Raw genomic sequence first — 17,365 nt, forward strand, 5'->3', positions numbered from 1 at the left:
AGCTGAGCTCTGGGAAAGATCAGTGGGAGCCAGAGTGGCTGGGGAAGCCTTCTTGTCAGAGGTGGCACTTGGCCTAAGCCTCGTAGGATTGGGGGTGTGGTGGGGAGGAACAGCAGGGGCAAAGACTCAAGGCCAGACAGGGCCAGATTCACCTCCCTGGGGACAGCCTTTCTGCTCTTTGTTTCTACAGGCCCGGGGCTCAAGCCCAGTGACACTAGACCTCATCATTCCCTTCCTGAGGCCAGGGTGCTGTGTCCTGGTAAGGAAACCTACCCTCACTCTACATACAGAGCCTTGGCATCTGCTCCCCTAGTGGCACCCACCCGTGGAAAATCCATTCTGCAGAAATGTTTGGTTTGGCCAGCACAGTGTTTTAAATTGAAATTGCTTACCACCATTTACATATATAAACAAAGCTGGATTTCTGGCCTCTGTTGAAAAATCAGAAAAACCTAGTGCCGTGTGTCCACATTCTGGCATGGTGACAGTGGCCTGGAGCTCAGTGCCGTCTGATTGTTTCAGTCAGGGCCTGTGCTCTCCAGGTCCTCACGGCAGCCCTGGTCAACTTTGAGTTTACTTTTCGAGTTTGGCCCCTGTCACCCTTGAGTTTGCCACCATTGACCTGTTCTGTGCCAGGCTAGCAGCTGGAGCAGACACAAACCCACCTGGGAAGAATTCCCTAGCCAGTGGGGACTCCCCTCTCCCCCAGCTCCATGCTTCACTCAGCTTCCCCGGGAGGAGAAGATGCCTGGCTCACAGGGGTGGGGGGCTCTGTGCCCTCAGGTGTGGCGGTCAGATGTCCAGTTTGCCTGGAAGCACCTCTTGTGTCCAGATGGTGAGTTCTTGGGGAGGGGGAGGTAAGAGGGAGGCTGGGCACTGAGGAACTGGGCTTGGCCTCATCCTGCTTGACTCAGTCTCTTACAGACACCTGGGGCTCTTGATCCTGGCACTGCTGGCCCTCCTCACCCTACTGGGTGTTGTTCTGGCCCTCACCTGCCGGCGCCCACAGTCAGGTAAGCTCACCTGGGGGTAACCTGGGAAGTCAGACCTGCCCAGCTCCGAGACTAGCTGCCCCCTCACCCTCCCCGGTCTGAGCTCTCGGCACTGCACCCAATCTCTGTTACTCAGACAGGGAGCCTCAGGCCCCCAAGTGAGCAGGAATGGTTAAGGCAAGGCAAAGGGCCTTCTGAGCAGATTGTCACTGTACTGAGTCTCTGTACAAAGGGCTAGTGGGGCAGAAATCCAGCCTGCGCTGTACTCGCCCAGCCTGGAGCCCTGGCCCTCTCTTCAGAAGGGGTGCCTTTATCTAGCCCATAGGCACCCTATAGGCTAGGGCTGTTTTTGGTACCAACCCCCAGAGCAAATAAGGGGCGGGGGCGGAGAAGCGAGCACCCTACGGTATCCCGAGAGGCTGGGGAGGAGAGGACTGAGCAGTCCCTCAGCCGCCCCGCCTTCATCTGTTGCTTCCCACCACCAGGCCCGGGCCCAGCGCGGCCAGTGCTCCTCCTGCACGCGGCAGACTCGGAGGCGCAGCGGCGCCTGGTGGGAGCGCTGGCTGAACTGCTACGGGCAGCGCTGGGCGGCGGGCGCGACGTGATCGTGGACCTGTGGGAGGGGAGGCACGTGGCGCGCGTGGGCCCGCTGCCTTGGCTCTGGGCGGCGCGGGCGCGCGTAGCGCGGGAGCAGGGCACAGTGCTGCTGCTGTGGAGCGGCGCCGACCTTCGCCCGGCCAGCGGCCCCGACCCCCGCGCCGCGCCCCTGCTCGCCCTGCTCCACGCTGCCCCGCGCCCGCTGCTGCTGCTCGCTTACTTCAGTAGCCTCTGCGCCAAGGGCGACATCCCCCCGCCGCTGCGCGCCCTACCGCGCTACCGCCTGCTGCGCGACCTGCCGCGCCTGCTGAGGGCGCTAGACGCGCGGCCTTCCGCAGAGGCCACCAGCTGGGGCTGCCTTGGGGCGCGGCAGCGCAGGCAGAGCCGCCTAGAGCTGTGCAGCCGGCTCGAACGAGAGGCCGCCCGATTTGCAGACCTAGGTTGAGCAGAGCTCCCCTGCAGTCCCGGGTGTCTGCGGCCGCAACGCAACGGACACTGGCTGGAACCCCGGAATGAGCCTTCGACCGTGAAATCCTTGGGGTGCCTCGAGGACGACTGGCCGAAAAGCCTTATTCCCTGCCTCACAGGCCGGAAGTCCCAACCCAGTCCCCGCGCGCATCCCTCTTCCTCCTCATACTTTCCCTTGACTGAGAGCTCCTCTAACCCCTGTTCTGATGGGTGAGGTCGGTCTTCCCACTTCCTCTCCAGAACTCCAGAAACAGCAGTGTGCTTATGCTTCAGTCCAGGCTGGAGAGGTTGGGGCCGGGGTAGGGAGGCAGGAGCCATGTCAGTTCTGAAGGAGGGTGAGGGGGTGGGGGGGTGTGGGGGGCGGCTGATAGAAAACCTCCTTGGGGGCCAGGGATTCCCTTTCCCACACTGAGGCTCTGCCCAGAGGGAGAGAGGACTCGACCTAGGAAATGAGACTTTTGGCTCTGGGTGGTCAGGACAATGGGGGTTGGGGGTGGGGTGGGTGGGTGCTGGGGGTGGGGACCAAGATCCGGAAAGATGAATAAAGACAAACATGACAAACTAAGAAAACACAGTGTGCTTCTCTAGTGTGGCTGGGGAGCCTGCCTGGGGGGTATGTATCAGTGTGCTGGCCCAAATCCTTTGTGTCCACAAGGCATGGCATCCGTCACGTTCTTACAAGCAATGCCTCCAAAAGCAAAGGAGGATGGGGCAATCTCCTTGATCCCCCTCAGTGATTCTTACAAGAGGAGAGAGGAAATAGAGGCTTCGCCAGATGGTGTGTCCATCATCACACAGCCGGCCCAGAGCAACAGCACAGATGGGACCCCTGTCTGCCAGGCTCTGGCTCCTGGGTTCCTTCTGCTCCCCATACCGCATTTGAGCCAGGCAGTGGTGAAAAGCCCACTTTCTGGTGCCCTTTGGTGGTGCTTTTAGAGCTCCTGTCCCACAAAAGGTTACCGAGGCCCAAACAGTGTGTGAGGGGACCGAGTGTGCCTAGTAAGGGGAGACCTAGTGGGCCCAGGACTCCAGGGCCGTGTCCTCCTTAGGACTCCCGGGGTGAGTAAGAGCTCCCTTACTCAGCCATGATGCATTCGCTGTCTTCTTCAGGGGCCCCTCCCAGCCAGGTGTCAGCAGAGGGAGAGGAGAGCCAAAGGAGGAGGTGCGGCCACCACCCTAGTCCAAGGCTGCTGGCTCCCAAGCCTGGTGTTGGTGGGAGGGACAGAGAGGGGCGGGAACAGCCGGCTGCCTGCCGGGAGCCAAAACGAAAGCACTCCGTGCTGGAAGTAGGAGGAGAGTCGGGACTCCCAGGACAGGGAGTGCACAAACTATCCAGCACAGCCCCCTCTGCCTCCTCTGGAGGCTGAAGAGGGATTCCAGCCCCTGCCACCCACAGACACGGGCTGACTGGGGTGTCTGCCCCCCTTGGGGGGGCAGCACAGGGCCTCAGGCCTGGGTGCCGCCTGGCACCTAGAAGATGCCTGTGCCCTGGTTCTTGCTGTCCTTGGCACTGGGCCGAAGCCCAGTGGTCCTTTCTCTGGAGAGGCTTGTGGGGCCTCAGGACGCTACCCACTGCTCTCCGGTGAGTCTGGAACCCTGGGGAGACGAGGAAAGGCTCAGAGTTCAGTTTTTGGCTCAGCAAAGCCTTAGCCTGGCTCCTGTCACTGCTGCCACCGCCAGAACTGCCCTGTCTGGTCTGTCTGGTGCTGATGGCAGAAGAGAAGAATGGGGAAGGGGCAAGAGCTAGGTCTGTCTTCCTCTGGGAGGGTCTGGGAATACGGAGCCCCAGAAAAAGGTAGGTGGAGGTCTTAGGCAGAGAACAGTGCCTAGATGGTGGGGGCACAAATTCTGACTCTCCTTTCCTTCCTTCCCAGGGCCTCTCCTGCCACCTCTGGGGTAAGTATCCCTACTTTTAAAAAGAATTTCCCAGGTTGGCTGAAGGGAGCAGAGCTGTCCCAGGCCCATACCCTCCAGGCCCACCTCAGCCCAGGACAGCCAAGTTCTTTGGCTCTCTGGGTATGTCAGGTGCCACCAAATTCTGGGCTTGGAACAGCTTCAGCTCCGCCCTTCCACACACAGGCAGTGACATACTCTGCCTGCCTGGGGACATCATGCCTGCTCCGGGCCCTGTGCTGGCGCCTACGCACCTGCAGACAGAGCTGGTGCTGAGGTGCCCCAAGGAGACCGACTGTGACCTCTGTGTGCGTGTGGCTGTCCACTTGGAGGTGCATGGTGAGCAAGTCATCCTGTGACAGTGCATGTACACACTTGAGTGTGTCTGGGGTGGGCATAAGGGCCAGGGGATCTCTCAAGCAGCGCTGGGCATCCTCAGTGTTCTCCTGGAGGACACCGGCAGAAGGACCCCCAGGCCAATGTGGTCTTCCCAGCCCCTGCTTCTCAGCACTGGGCTTTCCAGAAGGAAGCCAACGCCAAAGCCAGCCAGTCCAGAGCAGGGGGCTTCACCCAGGTCCTTGCTCTTGGGTCCTTCTAGGGCACTGGGAAGAGCCTGAAGATGAGGAAAAGTTTGGAGGAGCAGCTGACCCAGGGGAGGAGGAGCCTAGGAATGGTGAGGAGAACCTGGCTAGCCCAACTGCCCCGTGCTAAGGCCTGGCCTGCCGCTCCTGGGCCTGACCAACCCCTGCCCTGTTGCCCACAGCCTCTCTCCAGGCCCAAGTCGTGCTCTCCTTCCAGGCCTACCCTACTGCCCGCTGCGTCCTGCTGGAGGTGCAAGTGCCTGCTGCCCTTGTGCAGTTTGGTCAGTCTGTGGTATGCAAAATAATAATAATAATAATCACCTTCTAAACCTAAAATCTATAAAACATTTTCACATGCATTATCTCTTTGAGGATTACAAAAGAATTAAATTTATTGAAACCCTTCAGTACCAGGCATTACAGCCAGTGTTTTACAGGTATCAACCTATTTAATTCTCACAACAGCCATGTGAGGTGGGACTATTCTTTTGATTCTGATCAGCGCTGTGGGCAAGTCCCTTCAGCCTGTTATGCCTCAGTTTTTATGTCTGTAAAATGGGGATGAGAATAGTTCTACTTCATATGCTTGACTGTGAGAAATCACCAAGCAGTTTTCCAGGGTGCTTCTACTATTTTACCCTCCTACCAGCAGTGTATGGGAGTTCTAGTTGCTTCCCATCTTTGCCAACACTTGATGGTGTAATTTTATTTTATTTTTAAATTAAATATATTTGAATTTTAAATATGTGGGACCCTCCATGAATTTGCATGTCATCCTCAGGCACGGGCCGTGCTAATCTTTTCTATATTGTTCCAGTTGTAGTGTATGTGGTGCCAAAACAAGCATAAGTGTTGTCATTGTAATAATTTTACTGCATATGTAGTGGTTTATCATTGTGGTTTTAATTTGTATCTTCCAATGACTGATGAAGTTGAGCACTTTTTTCACATGCTTATTGGCTATTTGTGTAACTTCCTTGTGAAATATCTCTTAAAGTTTTTTTTTTGTTGTTTTTTTTTGCCACATAAAAAAAGAACAGTTCCGGCTGGGCGCAGTGGCTCACACCTGTAATCCCAGCACTTTGGGAGGCCGAGGCGGGCAGATCACGAGGTCAGGAGATCGAGATCATCCTGGCTAACACTGTGAAACCCCGCCTCCACTAAAAAAATACAAAAATTTAGCAGGGCTTGGTGATGGGTGCCTGTAGTCCCAGCTACTCAGGAGGCTGAGGCAGGAGAATGGCGTGAACCCGGGAGGCGGAGCTTGCAGTGAGCCGAGATCGCGCCACTGAACTCCAGCCTGGGCAACAGACTCTGTCTCAAAAAAAAAAAGGAATAGTCCCACCTCACATGACTGTTGTGACAATTAAATTAAGTCGATACCTGTAAAACACTGGATGTAATGCCTGGCACTGAAGAATTTCAAATAATTTAATTCTTTTGTAATCCTCAAAATTACCTGATGAACTAGGCATTATTATTATCCTCATTTTCCAGATAGATAAAGTGAGGCTTGGAGACGGGAGGTCTGTGGGCTGGATGCACTTCTCTGTACTCTTGGACCAAAGGAAGAGTCCTACCATACATACCATAGTATACTTACCAAGGTGTAAGTACCATGGTGTAGGGTGTCAGGGCTTCTCCCTGCCTAAGGAGGCCACATGTGCCTGGAAGATCTATTTCCACTGGGGTCAAATCACTCAAACCCTTTGACTTTCCCTCCAACCTCCAGCCCCTAGCCAATATCCTTTTATCTGGAGAATTGTAGACTGGGAGAACATCTGCTTGGTCCATGTCACAAGCAGTTGTGAGGAACACTGAGACACTGGGTTGAGTGTGAGAACCACTTCTGTGGGGAGGGGTGTGCCATATTGTGTTGGGGTCTCATCTCTTTAGCTTTGGCCAGGTGATCTAGCACAGCTGGGTGGGGCAGGGATTTAAATGTCTAGGGCCTTTTCCCACCCTGGTGACACTCTTACTGAGGACATTTGCTTTAGAATTGAGGCCCCTTGAAAGAAAGGTGAATAGTAGATTTCAGGCTATACAGTATAAATACAGTCATTGGTTGGGGGAGGAGGGCAGTGAGCAGAGTGGTCCCTGCAGATGATCCCACAGCCCTTGGCCTGGATTCTGAGCCCTGCACCGCCAGCCTTCCCCACCCCTCTCCTCACAGGGCTCTGTGGTATATGACTGCTTCGAGGCTGCCCTAGGGAGTGAGGTACGAATCTGGTCCTATACTCAGCCCAGGTACGAGAAGGAACTCAACCTCACACAGCAGCTGCCTGGTAAGTGGACCCCCAAGTCCTGGCCCCCTAGCCTCTGTCCCCTCTGGCCATTCCCCCTCTTGCTTTCACCCTCTTCTAGCTCTATCCACTCTGTGGCAGGGGTCTGAGCTCCTATCCTTCCCAGAGTCAGTCCGTCGGACCTTCTCTCCCTGGGTGACATGGCTTTCCAGCCCCTGGGGAAGGTGCTTTGAGCATTGGATAGATGTGGGTGGTATGTAGGGGATGGGGAGCCATTCCTAATGCCCCCTGGGAGCCAAATTGCCCCCACTTCTTTCCTTGGCCCCCAGCCCCACTGGAGGCTCTTCTGTGATCTCTCCCCAGACTGCAGGGGGCTCGAAGTCCGGAACAGCATCCCGAGCTGCTGGGGTAGGGGCTAGGGCCAGTGGGCCGGGGGTAGGGAGGGGCAGGGTCTGGAGTATAAGAGACCCTTGGAGTCCACTTCAGATATGGGCTGCCACATCTCAGAAGCTCACAGAACACATTCATTCATTCGTTTGTTCATAACACATTAATTGCAGTATCTGCTACTCTGTGCTAAGCACTGGAAATAGAAAGATGAATCTTGGGTCAGGCTCAGTGGCTCATGCCTGTAATCCCAGCACTTTGGGAGGCCGAGGTGGAAGGATCGCTTGAGCTCAAAAGTTCGAGACGAGCCTGGGCAACCTGGCAAAACCCCGTCTCTACCAAAAATACAAAAATTAACAGGGCGTGGTGGTGTGCATTTGTGGTCCCAGCTACTCAGGAGGCTGAGGCAGGAGAATCGCTTGAGCCTGGGAGGCAGAGGCTGCAGTAAGCTGAGACTGCACCATTGCACACTAGCCTGGGTGACAGAGCAAGACTCCGTCTCAAAAAACAAAACAAAACAAAACAAAAACTTGAAATAAAAGCTAAGAAAGTCAAGGGTCTGACTTTTTTCCCACATATTATTTGGATTTTGTTTTGGTTTTGTATTTTCTTTTTTATTGTGTATAACATACATAAAAGTATGTAAAGGGTACTGATTTTCATGTCCAGTTCTTTTTTATTTTTTATTTTTTTGGCGGAGTCTTGCTTGTCGCCCAGGCTGGAGTGCAGTGGTGCGATCTCAGCTCACTGCAACTTCTGCCTTCTGGGTTCAAGCGATTCTCCTGCCTCAACCTCCCAAGTAGCTGGGATTACAGACATGCACCACTGCGCACAGCTAATCTTTGTAGAGATCAGCCTGTAGAGATGGGGTTTCACCATGTTGGCCAGGCTGGTCTTGAACTCCTGACCTCGTGATCCTCCCACCTCGGCCTCCCAAAGTGCTGGGATTACAGGCGTGAGCTGCCGCGTCCAGCCAATTCGTTTTTATGTATGTATACACTTGCATAACTAGCACCCAGATCAATACATAAATACTGTGAATACATCACATACTGTGATGTTTTCTGAACTACTAAATTTTTTCAACTTCATTTTCTTTTTGGCTTCCTAAAATTAAAGTTGGCTTGCCTCTTTGGCAACTCATTAAAGACTATTCAGCACCAGAGTTTTGAAAACACAGATGTATATATCATGGATTTCATTTCTTCCTTCATTAAGTAGACATTGATTCATTTATTCAACAGATATTTATTAATTTCTGTGTACCAGGCAAATCCCTGGACACTGGAAATATTAATAAATCAATAAATCAAGATGACAAAAAACCCCGACCCCATGGAGCTGGTGTCAGGGTCAGGGTGGGGGTGAGGAAGGACACAATAAACACATGGAGATGTGAAGAATGCAGTAAGTTAGTGATTAGCACTAAGGAGAACATTTGTGGAAGGGCTGGGGAAGGTTGGGAGTTGCAGAGGTCAGGGATGGTCTCATTCTGGTGAACAGAGACCTGAAAGAGGTGAGGGAGGAGCCATATATCTGAGGGAAAAGAGAATAGCCAGCAAAAAGGGCCTGGGGTGGGAGTATGTCAGGGGTGTTTTAGAAATAGTAAGGAGGGGGCCAGGCGCGGTGGCTCACGCCTGTAATCCCAGCCCTTTGGGAGGCCGAGCCCGGTGGATCACGAGGTCAGGAGATCGAGACCATCCTGGCTAACACGGTGAAACAGTGTTAAAAATAAAATAAAAATACAAAAAAATTAGCTTGGCATGGTGGCGGGCGCCTGTAGTCCCAGCTACTCGGGAGCCTGAGGCAGGAGAATGGCGTGAACCCCAGGAGGCAGAGCTTGCAGTGAGCCGAGATCACACCACTGCACTCCAGCCTGGGCATCAGAGCCAGACTCCAACTCAAAAAAAAAAAAAAGAAGAAAAAAAAGAGAAATATTAAGGAGGTCCTTAACAACTCTGCAGCAGAGTTATTAAGGACACAAGTGCCATAGGCTGTGTGTGGTGACTCATGTCTGCAATCCCAGCACTTTGGGAAACTGAGGAAGGAGGATTGCTTGAGGTTAGGAGTTCAAGACCAGCCTGGCCAACATGAGCAAAACCCCATCTCTACTAAAAATACAAAAATTAGCCGGGCGTGGTGACGCACGCCTGTAATCCCAGCTACTCAGGTGACTAAGGCAAGAGAATCGCTTGAACCCAGGAGGTGGAGTTTGCAGTGAGCTATCGTGCCAATGCACTCCAGCCTGGGCAACAGAGCGAGACTCCCTCACAAAAAAAAAAAAAAAAAAAGGACACAAGTGTCAAGAGGTAAGGTCAGAAAGGTCACAGTTCTGAGCAGAGGAAAATGACTTGTTTTAAAGAGGTTACAAGATCTTTCTGGCTGCAGAGGGAGAAGCAGGGAGAATAGCTGTCCTCAGACCACGCACTAGGGCCTCCATGGGCTTGGCTCTGGGCAGCTGCTAGGAGCAAAGTCTGGTCTGAAATGAGGACACACGCTCTGCCCTCCAAGAGCCTCCCAGTCTAGGGGGTTTGAAGGAAACTCCAAAGGGTCAGTCGGGGATGCAGAAGAGGTGAGGAAGTCTAAGCTGCGCTCTCTTTGCCTCTCCCACCAGCCCTGCCCTGGCTCAATGTGTCAGCAGATGGTGACAACGTGCATCTGGTTCTGAATGTCTCTGAGGAGCAGCACTTCGGCCTCTCCCTGTACTGGAATCAGGTCCAGGGCCCCCCAAAACCCCGGTGGCACAAAAACCTGGTGAGGCCTCCCCCTTCCCAAGTCCATTCCCACTGTAGGCCGATGCCTGTGCAAAGGACACAGAGCCTTATCAAAGGGGACCCTTGAAGAGGATTCACCCCAAGCAAGGGAACACCGGTGGGGGAACTTCTGCCTTCCTGGTTTCCTTGACTTTGGCCTCCTCCTCCTCCTTATCTTCTCCAACCTCCTTCCTTTATTTGTTCCACAGACTGGACCGCAGATCATTACCTTGAACCACACAGACCTGGTTCCCTGCCTCTGTATTCAGGTAGGAGCAGAGTCCAGCTGGGTGCCAGAAGACGAGTGGGAAGATGATGATGGGGGTGATCCCTGCCTTCCTGGTCTCACCATTCTTCAAACCCTTCATTGAGGTGGAGACTGTGGCTCCCTGGGGTGGCTGGCCCTCCCTTGACCCTTGCTGTCCTATGCCTTCTGTCTATTACATTCCCTGAATGCTCTCCCTGATCCTCCACAGAACTCCTGCTTACACTTCATGGCCCCATGCAAATGTCACCTTCTCCTTGAAGCCTTTCCCTACTCCTCTAGTTCTGTCTGTGTTCCCCTGGCGGGCAGAGCATGTGCTACGAACTTGGACTGGTTTGAATCTTGGCTCTTGCCATTTGCTAGCTGTGTAACCTTAGGCAAGTCACTTCACCTCTGTGAGCCTGTTTCTCATCTGTAAAATGGGAATAATAATAGTAACAGCCTCATGGGGCTGTTATAAGAATGTGTGCCACATCCAGGCTTAAATATGCTGGCTCTTTCCTCTTCCTCCGTACATTTATTTATTTTTTTAGACAAGGTCTCACTCTTGTCTAAAAAGTGCAGTGGTACAGGCTGGAGTGCAGTGGCACAATCATGGCACACTGCAGCCTCAGCCCCCTGGGCTCAAGTGATCCTCCTGCCTCAGCCTCCCAAGTAGCTGGAACTACTGGTGAGCACTACCATACTCAGCTAGTTTTTTTTGTTTTGTGTAGAGATGGGGTCTTGCTATGTTACCCAGGCTGTTCTGAATTCCTGGGCTTATGCTATCCTCCCACCTCAGCCTCCCACCAAGTGCTGGGATTATAAGCATGAGCCACTGTGGCTGGCCCTGATTGAACTTTTTTTTTTTTTTTTTAGACAGAGTCTTTCTCTGTCGCCCAGGCTGGAGCACCGTGGCACGATCTTGGCTCACTGCAAGCTGCTCTCCTGGGTTCACGCCATTCTTGCCTCAGCCTCCTGAGTAGCTGGAACTACAGGTGCCTGCGACCATGCCCGGCTAATTTTTTGTATTTTCAGTAGAGACAGGGTTTCACCATGTTAGCCACGATGGTCTCGATCTCCTGACCTCATGATCCACCCGCCTCGGCCTCCCAAAGTGCTGGGATTACAGGCATGAGCCACTGTGCCCGGACGCTGATTGCACATTTAATTGGTCATCAGGTCTCATCCATCTTACCTCTGACATTAATGTCTCTCATCCTCTTTCCCCCTCCTCTCCATCTCAGTCCAGCTTGGGGCTCTATCATCTCTTTTCTAGACTGTTTCAATACCTCCAAGCTCCCCTCCCTTCCCATCACTTTCCTGGCATTCTGGGCCCATATTCTGCCCCCAACGGTGCCTTTTCACTATATTTTCCCCATGATTCCCCTTCATGAGAACATTGTTACATCCAGTGGAGCTACTTACCAAGATACACCTAGCTCCCTGCCTTTTCTCAGGTGGTTCCCATGATCTCAAATGCCCTCACCTCTTTCCCAAAGCTTCTCCCCAACCACCCGGCCTCTCCTAGCTCCAAATCCCCTTGCACTTCTATCTTTCCTTGTCCATTTATCACTTCATTTCTTTTATTTTCTTAGTTAAATTTTTTTTTTTTTTTTTGGAGATAGCATTTTGCTCTGTCACCCGTGGTAGAGTGCAGTGGCATGAACACGGCTCATTGCAGCCTCAACCTCCCGGGATCAAGGGATCCTCCTGCCTCAGCCTCTGAGCAGCCGGGACTGCAGGCATGCACCACCATGCCTGGCTAATTGTTTCCTTTTTTTTTTTTTTATACGGAGTTTCACTCTTTTGCCCAGGATGGAGTGCAGTGGCATGATCTCGGCTCACTGCAACCTCCGCCTCCCAGGTTCAAGCCATTCTCCTGCCTCAGCCTCCCAAGTACCTGAGATTACAGGCATACGCCACCATGCCCGGCTAATTTTTGTATTTTTAGTAGAGACGGGGTTTCACCATGTTAGCCAGGATGGTCTCGATCTCCTGAACTTGTGATCTGCCCGCCTGGGCCTCCCAGAGTGCTGGGATTACAGGCGTGAGCCACCGTGCCCAGCCTGTTTTCATTTTTTAACGTTTTGTGGCGATGGGCCACCACACCCAGCTCAATCACTTCCTTATTTGGGCATCTAATTTCTTCTTGTACACAACAGATGCTTAATAAATATTATGAAATGAGTGAGTGCTTTACTAATTTATATAAATTTTTTATCCTTACTACAAGTGTGAGTTTGTGATTTCCTTGAAGGCAAGCAAATCATATCTAATTCAAATGTAATAGCTTTGCAAGAGCTTTGCACAGTGCCTGGCATATAGTGCCTACTTTTTTTTTATTTTTTTATTTATTTATTTATTTTTGTTTGTTTGTTTGTTTTGAGACGGAGTCTCGCTCTATTGGCAGGCTGGAGTGCAGTGGCGTGATCTCGGCTCACTGCAATCTCTGCCTCCCGGATTCAAGCAATTCTCCTGCCTCAGCCTCCCAAGTAGCTGGGACTACAGGTGTGTGCCACCATGCCTGGCTAATTTTTGTATTTTCAGTAGAGACGAGGTTTCAGCATGTTGGCCAGAATGGTCTCGATCTCTTGACTTCGTGATCCGCCCACCTCGGCCTCCCAAAGTGCTGGGATTACAAGGGTGAGCCACCACGCCCAGCCTTGTTTTGTTTTTAAACAAGGTAACAGTATGAGGGTCCTCACTGTTGAATGAGTAAATAAATCGTACTGCCTAACACAACCATAGGACACAGCAGATGTTCATGAGATGTATGCTGTGATTTAAATACCTTCATTGCCAAACACAATGCCTGCCACATAGTCGGTGTTCCTAACTAAAGGCTTGATGGATAAATTAATATATTACCTCTAGTGCTTAGCACAGAGCTATGCACATAATAGGCACTCTTAAAATGTCTGTTGAAAGAATAAATGAAAACTTAGCACATTCCCCAACACATAGCAGGTGCTCACAAAGTGATTGTGGAATGAATTAAAATTAATTATCCACCAGGCACGGTGGCTCACACCTGTAATCCCAGCACTTTGGGAGGCCAAGGTGGGTGGATCATGAGGTCAGGAGTTTGAGACCAGCCTGGCCAACACAGTGAAACCCAGTCTCTACTAAAAGTACAAAAATTAGCTAGGCATGGTGATGCGTGCCTGTAGTCCCTGCTACTCGGGAAGCTGAGGCAGGAGAATCACTTGAACCCAGGAGGCGGAGGTTGTGGTGAGCTGAGATCACACCACTGCACTCCAGCCTGGGCAACAGAGCAAGACTCCATCTCAAAAAATAAAAAAAATAATAAAAATTTAATTATCCAAGGTCCCTTGTGCTTGCCATACTGCTAAGACACAATGGTAAACGCTCATTAAAAGTCTGTTGAATGGGCCAGGTGCGGTGGCTCATGCTTATAATCCCAACACTTTGGGAGGCCGAGACGGGTGGATCACTTGAGGTCAGGAGTTCGAGACCAGCCTGATCAATGTGGTGAAACCCCATCTGTATTAAAAATACAAAAATTAACCAGTTAGCTGGGCGTTGTGGCACGTGCCTGTAATCCCAGCTCCTCAGGAGACTGAGATGGGAGAATCGCTTGAACCTGGGAGGCGGAGGTTGTAGTGAGCCAAGATTGCACCACTGCACTCCAGCCTGGGCGACAGAGCGAGACTCTATCTCAAAAAAAAAAAAAAAGTTTGTTAATGAAGATGTTGCCAGTGCCCAGCATTATGTTTGCTGGAAGAATAGATGTGAGCACCTCCAGGTTTTGTAAAAGGCAGGAAGACCCGGCAAGTGGTTGTGAAATACCTGCTGAATGATTGCATCCCCACTGTCTAGCAGAGGGCCAGGCATATGCCCATGGAGGGGACCTAAGCAGACCCCCATTTCCTTTCCAGGTGTGGCCTCTGGAACCTGACTCTGTTAGGACGAACATCTGCCCCTTCAGGGAGGGTGAGCTGACCGGCCTGGGGCTGGGGTTGGGGTGTTGCGAGCGATGGGTGCCTGGCGTGCGGTGACTGGGCCCTTTCCTTGCAGACCCCCGCGCACACCGGAACCTCTGGCGAGCCGCCCGACTGCGACTGCTGACCCTGCAGAGCTGGCTGCTGGACGCACCGTGCTCGCTGCCCGCAGAAGCGGCACTGTGCTGGCGGGCTCTGGGTGGGGACCCCTGCCAGCCACTGGTCCCACCGCTTTCCTGGGAGAATGTCACTGTGGACGTAAGTGAAGCAGAGGGCACCTCCCATGGTGAGGGGAGAGTGGGGAACCGGGGGCCCCCTTTTGTGATCCCACCCATTCCTCTCTTTCCACAGAAGGTTCTCGAGTTTCCATTGCTGAAAGGCCACCCTAACCTCTGTGTTCAGGTCAGAAAGGGGTGCATAGTGCTGGGCTGGAGGCTGGACCTGGGCAGACCCCCCAGCCAAGGGGGTCTTAGTTCTTGGGCTGCTAAAGCATAGTGGTTGCCAGCTTCCTCTTTGGGAGTTCCACTGTTTACTTTAGCAGTGTGTGGGACCCTGGGCAACTCACTTCACCTCTCTGAATGTCAGTTTCCTCATCTGTTTAATGCAGATGATAATACAGTAACTACGTCATGGAGTGGTTGTGACGATGAAATAAGAGAAGTGCTTCCCCTTAGGAATTGGTACAGACTAAATGCTCAATAAATGTAGCCACTTTTATTATTGCTATCCTTATTCTATTTCCATACCTGTAGAATGGGTTGCTCTACAGTTTCAAAGGGTGATTATAAGAATATTCACTCATTCGTCCAGGTGCGGTGGCTCACGCCTGTAATCCCAGCACTTTGGGAGGCTGAGGGGGGCAGATCACGAGGTCAGGACATCAAGATCATCCTGGCTAACACGGTGAAACCCCATCTCTACTAAAAACACAAAAAATTAGCTGGGCGTGGTGGCGGGCACCTGTAGTCCCAGCTACTAGGAAGGCTGAGGCAGGAGAATGGTGTGAACCTGGGAGGCGGAGCTTGCAGTGAGCTGAGATGGTGCCACTGCACTCCAGCCTGGGCGACAGAGTGAGACTGGGCGACAGAGTAAAACTCCGTCTCAAAAAACAAACAAACAAACAAACAAACAAAATACTCATTCAAGATTTTTTGAGCAGCGCGCGAGTCACTGTTTTAGGCACTTGTGATAGACCCTAACATCTCTACCCTCATAGAACTTATATTGTAATGGAGAAAGGCAGCCAACAGACATTGTAAATAAATCATATAATATCTTAAAATTGCATACAAATACCATGGGAAAGGGATAAGGTGGGACTGGGGTTGCAATTTTTAGCAGGGTGGTCATGTGAGAAGGGAATCTCTTTGAGAAGGTTAGATGAGAGGGGAACCATGCTCCGTAAGACATAAAAACAGCTTTAGGGTCAGAAGACGCTTTATACAGATGACCTCACAAGGCTGGGGCAGAGAAAGATGTAGTGATTCCTAATCACCCAGCCTTGAATCCACATCTGCCTAAGGTCAGATTGAATGCAGATTCCCAACCCAGCAGGGCTTCTGTTGCCTGCCCTGTTCTGGTATTTCTGCCTTTGGCTTTTGCTTTTCTTAGTGGCCCTAACCATGGTCTCTTCCCAGCAGGTGAACAGCTGGAAGAAGCTGCAGCTGCAGGAGTGCTTGTGGGCTGGTGAGTTGGGCCTGGGGGCAGCTGGGGCAGGGCCACTTCCTAGGGGTGAAGGTCAGGGCATGGGAGGCAGGCAAGTGGCCAATCCCAGCAAGGATGGGTCTTGGTCAGAGTGGCCTCTCACCCCTTCCAGACTCCCTGGGGCCTCTCAAAGACGATGTGCTACTGTTGGAGACACGAGACCCCCAGGACAACAGATCCCTCTGTGCCTTGGAACCCAGTGGCTGTACTTCACTACCCAGCAAAGCCTCCACGGTTAGGACTGGGCGACCCTCCTCCACAGATCTCTCCAAATGCATCTCACACCTGGCCTCAAATTTTCGCTCCATCCGCCCTGTGCCGGTCTCTGGGAACATGGGGGTGACTCAGACCAGGGCCATATTCAGTGGCATCACCAAAGTCTCCCAGTCCCCTCTACCCCATTCTACCCAGCTGTAGCCTGGTAGGTGCTGCCTTAAGGGTGCTACCTCCAGGTAACAGTGCCCCCATCCTTTGGCTTGGCAGAGGGCAGCTCGCCTTGGAGAGTACTTACTACAAGACCTGCAGTCAGGCCAGTGTCTGCAGGTGAGCTGGTGGCAGAAGGGCCCCACCTCAATGCCTAGGGGCAACAGGCCTAAAACTAGCACTCACCTACTGTCTATTTAGGCTTATGTTCAGCCCTGGGAAAGTTAAGAGTAGAAGAAGCATAGTTCTTATCCCCAAGGAGCACACTGTTGGCTAGACACCCGTAAACAGATAACCACACCTACAGGTGCTAAGTTTTGGGTTCCAGGGAGAGCTTCCTGGAAGAATTTCTTCCTATAAGCCAGATTTGGTATGGAAGAAGTCATACCCTAGTCAGTGGGCACAGCACAAAGGCAGAGCAGCTGCAGGAACCTTAGCCGGGAGATATGCATAGTTGATGCTGGGAATTTGGAGATCAGGCCACCAGAGCTTGGTGAATATTGGAACACCTGGCTGGTGCCCTGGATTTGGTTCTGTTTGTATCTTACAGCTATGGGATGATGACTTGGGAGCGCTATGGGCCTGCCCCATGGACAAATGTGAGTATTGTAAGAACTGCCTTTCCTTTCTGTACCAGGAGTGGGGATCTTGACAGGGACCACTCTTGAGCACAGCACATGCAATGGCCTTGTCCTTCCCTGAGATCAGATAAACAGAGGGTCATTCCTTCATTCACTCAAAAAATGATGAGAGCTTGCAGGGATCCCAGGAACACCAAAAATATAAATCCCTGCCCCCCCACCCCTAGAAGACTAGCAAGACATGAGCCAGTCACTTACATTTAAAGTGTGAGCTACTGAAGCACCACCAAGTGTTCAGTGCTGTAAATGCATACAATGTGGACCTGACCTGGGTGGGGTGAGGCGCTCAGGGGGAAGGTTCCAGCGAAACTCTGAAGACTGAGCTAGTGGAAGGGGGTAGAGATAGAGGGTCTTGGACCGGCAGGTTTCTGTCATGAAATAAAGATTCAGGAGCCATGTAGGGGATTTGGATCTTATGTTGAGAGCAGCAGGAGCTACAATCAAATTTTTATATATATAATATTATATAATATT

At 52.1% G+C, this 17,365-nt stretch overlaps 2 protein-coding genes and 1 non-coding gene across 10 annotated transcripts in view; 2 read left to right on the forward strand and 1 right to left on the reverse strand.

The window, feature by feature from the left end:
• Positions 1 to 2,627, forward strand: part of IL17RE (interleukin 17 receptor E) — a 52,926-nt gene extending 50,299 nt beyond the window's left edge. For both annotated transcript variants that reach the window (XM_032149637.2, XM_058437235.1), the window contains 4 exons: positions 191 to 259; positions 784 to 835; positions 915 to 1,013; positions 1,478 to 2,627. In XM_032149637.2, coding sequence (XP_032005528.1) covers positions 191 to 259; positions 784 to 835; positions 915 to 1,013; positions 1,478 to 2,034 — 777 coding nt within the window. In that variant the 3' untranslated portion in view covers positions 2,035 to 2,627. The remainder of the gene's footprint in view (positions 1 to 190; positions 260 to 783; positions 836 to 914; positions 1,014 to 1,477) is intronic.
• Positions 2,628 to 3,318: 691 nt separating this feature from the next.
• IL17RC (interleukin 17 receptor C) overlaps positions 3,319 to 17,365 on the forward strand; it is a 16,881-nt gene continuing 2,834 nt past the window's right edge. Inside the window, exons 1-16 of one of the 7 annotated variants that reach the window (XM_032149647.2) lie at positions 3,319 to 3,639; positions 3,932 to 3,953; positions 4,137 to 4,289; positions 4,549 to 4,623; positions 4,714 to 4,823; positions 6,705 to 6,816; positions 7,138 to 7,182; positions 9,776 to 9,915; positions 10,124 to 10,183; positions 14,061 to 14,115; positions 14,200 to 14,381; positions 14,475 to 14,525; positions 15,764 to 15,809; positions 15,940 to 16,061; positions 16,311 to 16,370; positions 16,801 to 16,849. In XM_032149647.2, coding sequence (XP_032005538.1) covers positions 3,535 to 3,639; positions 3,932 to 3,953; positions 4,137 to 4,289; positions 4,549 to 4,623; positions 4,714 to 4,823; positions 6,705 to 6,816; positions 7,138 to 7,182; positions 9,776 to 9,915; positions 10,124 to 10,183; positions 14,061 to 14,115; positions 14,200 to 14,381; positions 14,475 to 14,525; positions 15,764 to 15,809; positions 15,940 to 16,061; positions 16,311 to 16,370; positions 16,801 to 16,849 — 1,387 coding nt within the window. In that variant the 5' untranslated portion in view covers positions 3,319 to 3,534. The remainder of the gene's footprint in view (positions 3,640 to 3,931; positions 3,954 to 4,136; positions 4,290 to 4,548; positions 4,624 to 4,713; positions 4,824 to 6,704; positions 6,817 to 7,137; positions 7,183 to 9,775; positions 9,916 to 10,123; positions 10,184 to 14,060; positions 14,116 to 14,199; positions 14,382 to 14,474; positions 14,526 to 15,763; positions 15,810 to 15,939; positions 16,062 to 16,310; positions 16,371 to 16,800; positions 16,850 to 17,365) is intronic. The other 6 variants (XM_032149648.2, XM_058437248.1, XM_032149649.2 and 3 more) reach the window with 6 other exon arrangements.
• Positions 5,272 to 5,374, reverse strand: LOC116467647 (U6 spliceosomal RNA). Its single transcript, XR_004247863.1, has one exon. It is a non-coding gene; the product is annotated as a U6 spliceosomal RNA (small nuclear RNA).

The sequence above is a fragment of the Hylobates moloch genome, unplaced genomic scaffold, assembly GCF_009828535.3.
Source record: "Hylobates moloch isolate HMO894 unplaced genomic scaffold, HMol_V3 SCAFFOLD_4, whole genome shotgun sequence".
In the NCBI taxonomy this organism is placed as follows: Eukaryota; Metazoa; Chordata; class Mammalia; order Primates; family Hylobatidae; genus Hylobates; species Hylobates moloch.